Source organism: Entelurus aequoreus, linkage group LG15 (assembly GCF_033978785.1).
Source record: "Entelurus aequoreus isolate RoL-2023_Sb linkage group LG15, RoL_Eaeq_v1.1, whole genome shotgun sequence".
In the NCBI taxonomy this organism is placed as follows: Eukaryota; Metazoa; Chordata; class Actinopteri; order Syngnathiformes; family Syngnathidae; genus Entelurus; species Entelurus aequoreus.
In genome coordinates, this window is record NC_084745.1 from 7,783,460 (window position 1) to 7,795,646 (window position 12,187).

Sequence of the window (12,187 nt, forward strand, 5' to 3'; positions counted from 1 at the left end):
ATGGAAACGGGGTTTGTAATATAAATCCATTTAATAAAGTCAAATACAAATAAGGCAACGAGGGAAGCATCCCGCACTTCTCTTTTGTAAAGTAAATTCGTACAGCCGATATGGGCATCTACATTAACTATGTGATTTGCCTGAGAAGCTGGACAGGACAAAAAAAAAAAAAATTATATATACACTACCGTTCAAAAGTTTGGCGTCACATTGAAATGTCCTTATTTTTGAAGGAAAAGCACTGTACTTTTCAATGAAGATAACTTTAAACTAGTCTTAACTTTAAAGAAATACACTCTATACATTGCTAATGTGGTAAATGACTATTCTAGCTGCAAATGTCTGGTTTTTGGTGCAATATCTACATAGGTGTATAGAGGCCCATTTCCAGCAACTATCACTCCAGTGTTCTAATGGTACAATGTGTTTGCTCATTGGCTCAGAAGGCTAATTGATGATTAGAAAACCCTTGTGCAATCATGTTCACACATCTGAAAACACTTTAGCTTGTTACAGAAGCTACAAAACAGACCTTCCTTTGAGCAGATTGAGTTTCTGGAGCATCACATTTGTGGGGTCAATTAAACGCTCAAAATTGCCGGAAAAAGACAACTTTCATCTGAAACTCGACAGTCTATTCTTGTTCTTAGAAATGAAGGCTATTCCACAAAATTGTTTGGGTGACCCCAAACTTTTGAACGGTAGTGTGTATACATACTGTACATATACATTCACTGTACAAACATACATAATGTACATATACATTCACTGTACAAACATACATATACACATACTGTACATATACATTCACTGTACAAACATACATACACACACTCATGCATATAATCATGTTTCATCAAACATATATTAAAGTTGTTGCCCTAGGGGAAACTGGGTAACACATGACACACTGACAAAGCTTAACCTATTGTTACTATAACAATCTACAAGGTTAATATAGTAGGCTTCGCTTTCTTCCCCTCCATTTATCTGCTTTCTTTTGTAATTCAAGTTATCATTACATGTATGTATTGTTGCATTTGAACAATTGTATTGTTGATAATAGAGGTAATTATTGTTGATATTCATTATCATTAGTGCTATTTATATCGGTATTTGTATTGCTCCATTTGTAGTGCAATAATGTTCATTGTCATTTCTGTATTATTATTATTTATTTCACTAACTGCTTCTTTGCTATCACTTTTACCATCATATTGTTACATATCCTATTTGCTGATGTTGTTCTATTGTTGCTGTTATTGTTGTCTTTCTAGTCTTATCCCCCTCTTGTCTTCCTTTTTTCCCTCTTTCTATCCCCTCCTGCTGCACCAAATAATAATATAAATCCATTTAATAAAGTCAAATACAAATAAGGCAACGAGGGAAGTACCCCACACTTCTCTTTTGTAAAGTAAATTCGTACAGCCGATATGGGCATCTACATCAACTATGTGATTTGCCCAGGGCCGGCCCGTGGCATAGGCCGTATAGGAAAATGCTAAGGGCGCCGTCCATCAGGGGGCGCCACGCCAGTGCCAGAAATGTTGGAGGAAAAAAATAAAATAAAATAAAAAATAGTTGGTACTATTATTTGTAAATACATAAAATAATCCCACGTTAATTAAAATGCAAAGTAAAGCCTATTTAATATAAATATTATTTGTTACAACATTACGCCCCCCCCTCCCTCGGCACGGTGCGCCCCCTCCCTTCCCGTATCATGACTCTTTTTGGACGTCACCACATCAAAAAATCAACACAAGATGTCAAAACGGCCAAAACTGTCAGGTGCCCAGGGAAGAAAAAATAGAAAAGAAGAGGAGGAGAAACGAGAAAAAGACAGAGGTAGCAGGGAGGTAACGTTAGCCTACATTAAATTATTTGTCTGTTACAGAATGTGATAGTAACCTGGCTTTTTAGCATTAAGCTAATGTTACATGAATCGGCAATTGCTAATCAATAAATAGCTAGTTCTGTTTTAACGTCGGGTTAATATTGTGGAGAAGGCTAAATTGTTATGGAAAATAATAATGTAAAGTTAGGTAATTACAGTACTCCCTGGTGTACAGTAATTTGTAAGTCATTCTAGTTAATGCAATATTAAAAAGCACAAATAGAGAACGCTGTAGGATCCCCTTTTTTTGTAATATAGTTGTTAAAGTCATACTGGTTTGATATCTTGTTTTGTGCAGTGCCTTATTTATATTGTATTTTTAATTTATTTTATGCAACTTGTTGACACGTTTTATTTTGTGTTTATGTATGTAAAAAATATTGTATTTCATATATTCATTTTGCTGCGATGAGGTGGCGACTTGTCCAGGGTGTACCCAGCCTTCCGCCCGATTGTAGCTGCGACCCCGAAGGGAATAAGCGGTAGAAAATGGATGGATATTCTTTTTTTTTTTTTTTTGTATTCATTTATTTATCCATATTTTTTTTAATCTTGTTAACTATTCTGATTGTTAATTTGCTTTCTTTAAGTAAACAAAAAGGTCAAAGACAAAGCTATTCGGTTTCTTGTGAGTATATACACTTCACTGCCGATGTGGGGGGGGCGCCACCTAAAATCTTGCCTAGGGCGCCAGATTGGTTAGGGCCGGGCCTGGATTTGCCTGAGAAGCTGGACAGGACAAATAAATATATATATATATATATATATATATATATATATATATATATATATATATATATATATATATATATATATATATATATATATATATATATATATATATATATATATATATATATATATATATATATAAAAAATGTTGTGACACCTCTATCGCTTCAGAGGTTTTTTTTGGGGTGTCAAACCTGGAAATGTTGTACTTTTTAAGTTGTATGACAATAAAGTTCCACTCCTTTCCAACTAAGACTTACATCCACGTTCTGGTGCAATATTTTCCTCACTGACAAAAACAAACATATGGTTTTCAAGTACGGTGGCCCTCGAAGGTCAAAGGCGAACCCGAAAGTGACAAATGGTGGCTGCTTATGCTTGATAATAAGTGAGCTGACCCAGATATTAACCCGAGCATCCAGATGTGAAGCAGCGGGATTAGCACCAGAGCAGCATCCCTACATGACCCCGAGACACGACATCACTTCCGGCCGCCTCACAATAGGAACTAACGTGCACCTGTCAAAATAAAAGCATGCCCATTCCCACACTCCGCATTCCGGGGAACTTGTGCAGAAGAAGAAGAAGAAGGTGGCGTCAAAGTGTGAAGTTTGAAGTGTTCGCAAAAGCAGAAAGCCGAACGTGTCGCCTACCATTTTGGTCCGGTGGCGGCCAGAGGCTCCAAGGAGTCCCGCACTAGCTCCTCCAGCGCCGGTGTCCCCGGTGTCCGCTGCGCCATCAACACCTCCAGCGCAGATGTTTCACATTGTGCTCGGCAGGACAGATCTGCTCCTCTTGCGCTGCTGGAGCACACAAGCACACGCAAATGCTCAGCTCGGTTTTTTTTTTTTTTCCTCGTTTTTTTTTTTTTTTTTTTTTGCAGGAGGAATTGCTTTGATTGGAGCTCGTGGATCATATGGGAGCTTTTCTTTTTTTTTGGATTTTTAAAGAGACACTGCGCCCTTTAAACGTGGAGGGAAGTGCACGCAGCACCAAAACCACAGCGTTTGCACGCAGGAATGTGAGTCGTCGCAAAACTCGCCCCCAAAAAGTGCGTTTCCTGACCGGCTGTGACGTCACACGTGGCCGGGCGGGTCACCGAGTTCACCCGAAGGCGCCCGAAAGAGTAAACAACACTGGTACTGGTTAATACGTTTTTAATTCATATTTGGTAACAAATAAGGTGTGGAAATATTGTGCAATTTGGGTCTAAAATGGAATAAGCATAATATTTGTTCTCCCCTTTGATTTTACTTTGGTAAATTTAAAATTCCACAACATAACACAATTAGGTACCATCCACCAGTGCAGTACAATTAAAAACAAAACTGAAAATAATAGTCAAACAATTGCAAGGATAAAAGTCTGATGACATCTATTAAACCAGTGGTTTTCAACCACTGTGCCGTGGCACACTGGTGTGCCGTAAGATACAGTCTGGCATACTTGCCAACCTTGAGACCTCCGATACCGGGAGGTGGGGGGTGGGGGCGTGGTTAAGAGGGGAATATATTTAAGCTAGAATTCACCAACTCAAGTATTTCATATATATATATATATATATATATATATATATATATATATATATATATATATATATATATATATATATATATATATATATATATATATATGTATGAAATACTTGATTTTCAGTGAATTCTAGCTATATATATATATATTTTATTATACATATAAATAAAATAAATACTTGAATTTCAGAGTTCTGGAGGCTATCCAGTAGATGGCAGTATTGTCCTGTTTAAGAGTGTCACAACATTGCCGTTTACGGCAGACGAACTGCTTTACGGTAGACTAAACGTGACTGCTGTTGTTGTGTGTTGTTACCGCGCTGGGAGGACGTTAATGAAACTGCCCAACAATAAACCCACATAAGAAACCAAGAACTCGCCCTCGATCATTCTACAGTTATGTCGTCATTGGGCAGGCAAGCTGTTTATATTGTGCGAAAGCGGACGTGAGAACAGGCTGTCCCCACTCAGGTCCACATTGAGCTGGAGGGGGCGTGGCCTCCAGCTCCGGCTGAATACCGGGAGTTTGTCAGGAGAAAATTTCTGCCGGGAGGTTATCGGGAGAGGCGCTGAATACCGGGAGTCTCCCGGTAAAAACGGGAGGGTTGGCAAGTATGCAGTCTGGTGTGCCGTGGGAGATTATGTAATTTCACCTATTTGGGTTAAAAATATTTTATGCAAACCAGTAATTATAATCCGCAAATGATGTGTTGTTGTTGAGCGTCTGTACTGTCTAGAGCAGTGGTTCTTAACCTTGTTGGAGGTACTGAACCCCACCAGTTTCATATGCCCATTCACCGAACCCTTCTTTAGTGAAAAATAAAAAAAATTGTTTTTCAAATTCAAGACAAAGTTATATGTTTTTGGTAACACTTTAGTATGGGGAACATATTCTAAGTAACAAAGACTTAATTTTGAGTTATTTGGACACTAGGGGAACATATTCTAAGTAATAAAGACTTAATTTGAGTTATTTGGTCAGGGTTAGGGTCAGGGTTATAATAAGGCCATGCCGAATAAGGCATTAATAAGTACTTAATAATGACTAGTTAAGAGCCAATATGTTACTAATTTGAATGTTAATAAGCAACTAATTAATGGTGAATAAGTTCCCCATACTAAAGTGTTACCATGTTTTTTTACTGGTGCACAAAATGAAGCGTGCATGAACATCACCTTGTTCAAACAACAAAACCAACACAGTGCATAAACTCACAACAAATTACACACCTGCAAACCAGTCTGACTTCTGCTGTTGCCGTATCCGTAATACGCCGATAGGGAGAAGTTTGTATTTACACGATGAGTCGGGTGTGTTTTGACCTCCGCCGAACCCCTGAGGCCGACTCACTGAACCCCTAGGGTTCGATCGAACCCAGGTTAAGAACCACTGGTCTAGAGCTCGGCAGAGTAACCGTGTAATACTCTTCCATATCAGTAGGTGGCAACCAGTAGCTAATTGCTTCGTAGATGTCGGAAACAGCGGGAGGCAGCGTGCAGGTAAAAACGTGTCTAATGCTTAAACCAAAAATAAACAAAAGGTGAGTGCCCCTAAGAAAAGGCATTGAAGCTTAGGGAAGGCTACGCAGAACGAAACTATAACTATAAACTATAGGGTGCTTCTTCGGGGGGGACTGCACGTACGGCGCCCAGCTGGAGAAGCGCGGGCCGCAAGGTAAAAAAGGAACACTCCAAACACAAGCACAGACGAAGCAGAAACAGACTTTGCTTTTTCAAACTGTTAATCATGCTAAAGTGATTTGGGATCCTGCAGTGAAACCCAAAGGTATTTTGGGAGGTCACTTAAACATCCGAAGCCTAGTTCCCAAGTGTGATGAAATCAGATTATTACTGTCGGAGTCTAATCTTGATTTTCTATGCATTAGTGAAACGTGGCTGCATGATAGCATTTTAACCAGCATAATCAGTGTTCCGGGATATAAATGTTTTAGAAGGGACCGAACTGTGGGAAGGGGAGGGGGTGTACTGATATATGTCAAGGACTCACTTAATGCAAAGGAAATTCCCCTGACTGCTGATGTATCTACTGAATGTTTATGTATTAATGTCACACTATCACAAAATATGCAATTCAATGTATTGGTGGTATACAGCCCTCCATCTGCATGCGTTGGAACGCTATGCGAAGACTTAGATGTACTGTTTAAGAATTTTAAGAATAACAGTGAAGTACTTGTCTTCGGAGACTTTAACTTAAACTGGCTAGACAAACACTGCAGAAAAAAACTAAAAGACCTCACATCTAAACATGACTTTCGTCAGAAGATAGAAACCCCCACACGTATCACTAAAAACACTCAGACACTAATTGATTTAATCTTCACAAACAAGCCTGACAGAATCGTAAAAACGTACAATCTAGTCACCGGCTTGTCAGACCATAATCTGACATTAGCTGCAAGAAAACTCACAAAGACACGTCTGACAAGGTTTAAAAATCAAGATCAGAAAACTTTTAAACTTGAGATCCCTCGCCAATCAACAACTGCTTTTGAAAACGAATTAAAGGGTATTAATTGGGACGAGCTCCAACAACATGACCAAGTACACGCCTGTTGTAATCAGCTAATGTCTACTATCGGACGCATTATTGATAAATTTATTAGAAAGCGAAAAAAATCCCACAGAAAATTTCAATTACCATGGATTAATGATGATATCCGGAAATTAATGAAAAAGAGAGATTATGCCTTAAAAACTTTTGTCAAAACTCGTAGTGACACTGATTTGAAAATATTTAAAGGCTTGCGTAATCAAGTAGTTAAACAGCTCAGAATGTCCCAATCAAACTACTACATCCACATGCTATTAGAGGCCAAAGGAAATGGCAAAATGATCTGGAAACTACTACACAGCCTATTAAACCCAGAGGGTAACACCACCCAAACCCAATATAAACTTAAAGTAGGAGACAAAATCATTACTGATTGTACACAAGTCTCAAATGAGTTCAATAAATTCTTTATAGAATCTGTCAAAAACCTTTCCTCTGGTTTCTCTTGTAGGACTAATGATGATCAAACAACAGACATACCTAATGAACAAGACAGCTCATTTCAGCTCAAGGAGGTTAGTCAGACAACTGTCCTAAATGTCATACATGACCTAAACACCACATACTCAAAGGATATTTATAACCTAGACACAGCTTTTCTTAAAAAATATAGCGGCATCCTTATACAGCCTCTTACCCATCTTATTAATATTTCCATTAAAACTGGGCAATTCCCAGATGGATGGAAAACTGCACAGGTAATACCACTTTTAAAATCTGGTGATGCTGGAATGACATCTAACTATAGACCTATCAGCCTTCTTCCAGTTTTATCTAAAGTCCTGGAGAAGATTGTTTCGGAACAACTAATGCACCACCTTGAGACAAATCACTATTTGACTCCCCTACAATTCGGATTCAGACATAACCATTCTACAGAATCTGCCACTTGTTTTTTAACTGAAAGGATCAAACATTCTCTTGACAAAGGACAGGTGGTCGGTGCAGTATTTCTAGACTTAAAAAAAGCATTTGATACAGTCAATCATGACATTTTAATTTCAAAACTAACTAAATTCAATTTATCCAAACAGTCATTGTCCTGGTTTGAGTCATATCTAAAGGGCCGTGAACAATGTGTCACCATTAATAATGTGAGATCTTCCTTCCGCAAAATAGAAACAGGGATACCTCAGGGTAGTGTCTTGGGACCTATACTATTCAGTCTATACATCAATGACCTACCAGATGTATGCACAGATATAGATTTACAGATGTATGCGGATGACACAGTGGTATATACATCAGGTAAGACCTGTACTCTAGTTGCTGAGAAGTTAAATGCTCAATTAGACAAAATAGCATCTTGGCTGGAGTCATCCTGTTTAACCCTAAACACTAAAAAGACTAACTCTGTCTGCTTCTCCATAAAAAAGCTACCTCAAACAAACCTGAATATAAAAATTAATGAGGAGGTCATTGAACAAGTACCTGAAGTCAAATATTTGGGCATAATCATAGACTATCAGCTGAATTTTAAAAGTCACATTAAGAAAATGTGTAAAACCCTGAAGGCAAACCTAGGCTGTTTTAAGATTATAAGACACTGCTTAACTCTTAGCTGTGCTTTTACTTTTATGAATGCAATGATTCTGTCACACATATCTTATGGCTTAACCACATGGTCCCAGGCACACCAGTCATCAATCAAGACCATTGAGTGTCTTTATAACCGCACCTTGAAAGTTCTAGACAAGAAGAGTATACGATATCATCATTGCCAAATTTTAACCAAATACAATATTTTAAGTTTTACCAATTTTATTTTGTTACACACAGTCAAACTGGTTTTTAAATGCTTGCATAACTCTGCTCCCCAATTGCTCTGCAAGGCAATTACAAGACTGCAAAGTGGTACCAGATCTATCACCCGAGCAGTGTCAAAAGGCAACTGTTGTGTTCCATTCCGTAGAACATCTTTTGCCCAGACTGCCTTTTCAATAAAAGGACCACAACTATGGAACTCTTTACCGGACACTTTGAAAAGTATACCTGCACTTGTCACTTTCAAAAAACAAACAAAATTATGGCTAGTTGAGCAACAATCGTGTTCCCATGTTTAGTTTTTACTCATTTTTACTAATTGGTTTTTATCTAGTCTGCACTTTGTCTGTGTTATTATTATTATTATTGGCTTTTATCTAGTTTGCACTTTGTCTGTGTTATTACTATTATCATTATTATCAACTCACTCTATTTTTTATTTCCTATTTTAATGATGTTGGATCTGTGTTGTTGTTGTTGTTGTTGTTGTTGTTGGGGACAAGTGTTGTAAATTAGCTTTGGCTACAAACACTGTGATGCATGCATCGGATAACTGTTCAGATGTCTATGTTTTTGTATCTGTCCCTATTTCAAATAAACCTCTATAATAATAATAATAACTGAACTGGCTACAAAGTAAACAAAAACAGAATGCTGGACGACAGCAAAGACTTACTGTGGAGCAAAGACGGCGTCCACAAAGTACATCCGAACATGACATGACAATCAACAATGTCCCCACAAAGAAGGATAAAAACAACTGAAATATTCTTGATTGCTAAAACAAAGTAGATGCGGGAAATATCGCTCAAAGGAAGACATGACACTGCTACAGTAGAATGACAAAAAAAGAGAAAAAGCCACCAAAATAGGAGCACAAGACAATAACTAAAACACTACACACAGGAAAACAGCAAACAACTCATGTGTTACAGGTGGTGACAGTACACCTACTTTGAGACAAGAGCTATAGTGATGCATGCTTGGTTATGCTTTAAATTCATATCCAACAATAGCGACAACGACTTCTTACTGACAACTGAGTTTTGTTTTTGAATGATTTCTGCTGGTGGTGTGCCTCTGCATTTTTCCCAACGCAAAAAATGTGCCTTGGCTCAAAAAAGGTTGAAAAACACTGTATTAAACAGACAAAGAAGCAAGGAATTAAACAGAGACAGAATTCAATTTAGCTCAATTGAGGAGAAACGCGTAGACACTGTACCCTTGTACTGTGTCGTCCCACGCTCTGGTGAAAGATTGTACGCCTCCTCTTTTATTTGGACTTTCCCTGATTACATGGCAACAGCTGTTTCTAAAGGGACAGGGGTCGTAAACAGCCATCGCCTTTGGTTACAAAACAGTTCAAAGAAAAGGTGCCTGGAGGGAGGTCAGGCCCTACCTCCTCTCCGCTTTGTAGATCTTGGGTAAAGACAAAATCTTCCTGTGGATTACAATACATCAAAGAAACCGACACCCTCATGTCGCTCCCCATCCTACACAGTGGAGTTTTACAAGCCTTTTGCTTGGTAGGATCAAAGACAGCTTTTGTCCTCTCGCAGGGCGAGCTGAACTTAATGTAAAACAAAGTTTTGTGATAACTTAGACACCATTATTCTGACAATATTGTATTGGATAATTTGTCATTTCTAGGTGTACTAAAGCAGACCTGGGCAAATTAAGGCCGGTTACGTTTTTCAATCTGGCCCGCCGGACATTCCCAAATCATTTTTTTAGATCTTTACGATGGAAACTGTAGCTGCCGTTATGATGTGCAGTGATGTTTTCTAATGACCGTAAGTCTTGAACTTACCATGAATTGATTAACGTGGACCCCGACTTAAACAAGTTGAACAACTTATTCGGGTGTTACCATTTAGTGGTCAATTGTATGGAATATGTACTGTACTGTGCAATCTACTAATAAAAGTCTCAATCAATCAATCAAACTGTACAAAGTATTTCAATGGTTGGAATCTGCACTTTTGCATGATATACTAGTTACTATGGTAATCTAAGTCACAGCAGCTCTGACCAGGCACCAAGCAGTGTGGGTGGGGTGTGTTTCCACAGTGTTTCCAGAGCGTCCAGCCTGAAACGTGGGTGTCAGGGACAGACGCCGAAGGAGATTTTTACAACAAAGTTCTACAGCTTAGTGATATATCAGATTGTAGGTGGGCTTTTGTTTATGTTGTCAATATTCAGTGTTTTATCCATCCATCCATCCATCCATCTTCTTCCGCTTATCCGAGGTCGGGTCGCGGGGGCAGCAGCCTAAGCAGGGAAACCCAGACTTCCCTCTCCCCAGCCACTTCGTCCAGCTCTTCCCGGGGGATCCCGAGGCGTTCCCAGGCCAGCCGGGAGACATAGTCTTCCCAACGTGTCCTGGGTCTTCCCCGTGGCCTCCTACCGGTCGGACGTGGCCTAAACACCTCCCTAGGGAGGCGTTCGGGTGGCATCCTGACCAGATGCCCGAACCACCTCAACTGGCTCCTCTCGATGTGGAGGAGCAGCGGCTTTACTTTGAGCTCCCCCCGGATGGCAGAGCTTCTCACCCTATCTCTAAGGGAGAGACCCGCCACCCGGCGGAGGAAACTCATTTCGGCCGCTTGTACCCGTGATCTTGTCCTTTTGGTCATAACCCAAAGATCATGACCATAGGTGAGGATGGGAACGTAGATCGACCGGTAAATTGAAAGCTTTGCCTTCCGGCCCAGCTCCTTCTTCACCACAACGGATCGATACGGCGTCCGCATTACTGAAGACGCCGCACCGATCCGCCTGTCGATCTCACGATCCACTCTTCCCTCACTCGTGAACAAGACTCCAAAGTACTTGAACTCCTCCACTTGGGGCAGGGTCTCCTCCGCAACCCGGAGATGGCACTCCACCCTTTCCCGGGCGAGAACCATGGACTCGGACTTGGAGGTGCTGATTCTCATCCCAGTCGCTTCACACTCAGTTGCGAACCGATCCAGCGAGAGCTGAAGATCCTGGCCAGATGAAGCCATCAGGACCACATCATCCGCAAAAAGCAGAGACCTAATCCTGCAGCCATCAAACCAGATCCCCTCAACGCCTTGACTGCGCCTAGAAATTCTGTCCATAAAAGTTATGAACAGAATCGGTGACAAAGGGCAGCCTTGGCGGAGTCCAACCCTCACTGGAAACGTGTCCGACTTACTGCCGGCAATGCGGACCAAACTCTGGCACTGATCATACAGGGAGCGGACCACCACAATCAGACAGTCCGATACCCCATACTCTCTGAGCACTCCCCACAGGACCTCCCGAGCGACACGGTCGAATGCCTTCTCCAAGTCCACAAAACACATGTAGACTGGTTGGGCAAACTCCCATGCACCCTCAAGGACCCTGCCGACTAGAGTATAGAGCTGGTCCACAGTTCCACGACCAGGACGAAAACCACACTGTTCCTCCTGAATCCGAGGTTCGACTATCCGGCGTAGTCTCCTCTCCAGTACACCCGAATAGACCTTACCGGGAAGGCTGAGGAGTGTGATCCCACGATAGTTAGAACACACCCTCCGGTTCCCCTTCTTAAAGAGAGGAACCACCACCCCGGTCTGCCAATCCAGAGGTACCGCCCCAGTGTTTTATCGTTCATGGTTAAAATTGTAAATCGCGCATTCTTTATTTTCGTGTACATTGTGGGTGTCTCATTCAGTA

The 12,187-nt window shown here is 40.4% G+C and overlaps 1 protein-coding gene across 1 annotated transcript in view; it reads right to left on the minus strand.

The window, feature by feature from the left end:
- The window catches only part of zbtb47b (zinc finger and BTB domain containing 47b), a 55,453-nt gene extending 51,733 nt beyond the window's left edge, over window positions 1–3,720 (minus strand). Inside the window, exon 1 of the mRNA XM_062022153.1 lies at window positions 3,283–3,720. Coding sequence (XP_061878137.1) covers window positions 3,283–3,285 — 3 coding nt within the window. The 5' untranslated portion in view covers window positions 3,286–3,720. The remainder of the gene's footprint in view (window positions 1–3,282) is intronic.
- Between the last annotated feature and the right edge of the window lie 8,467 nt (window positions 3,721–12,187).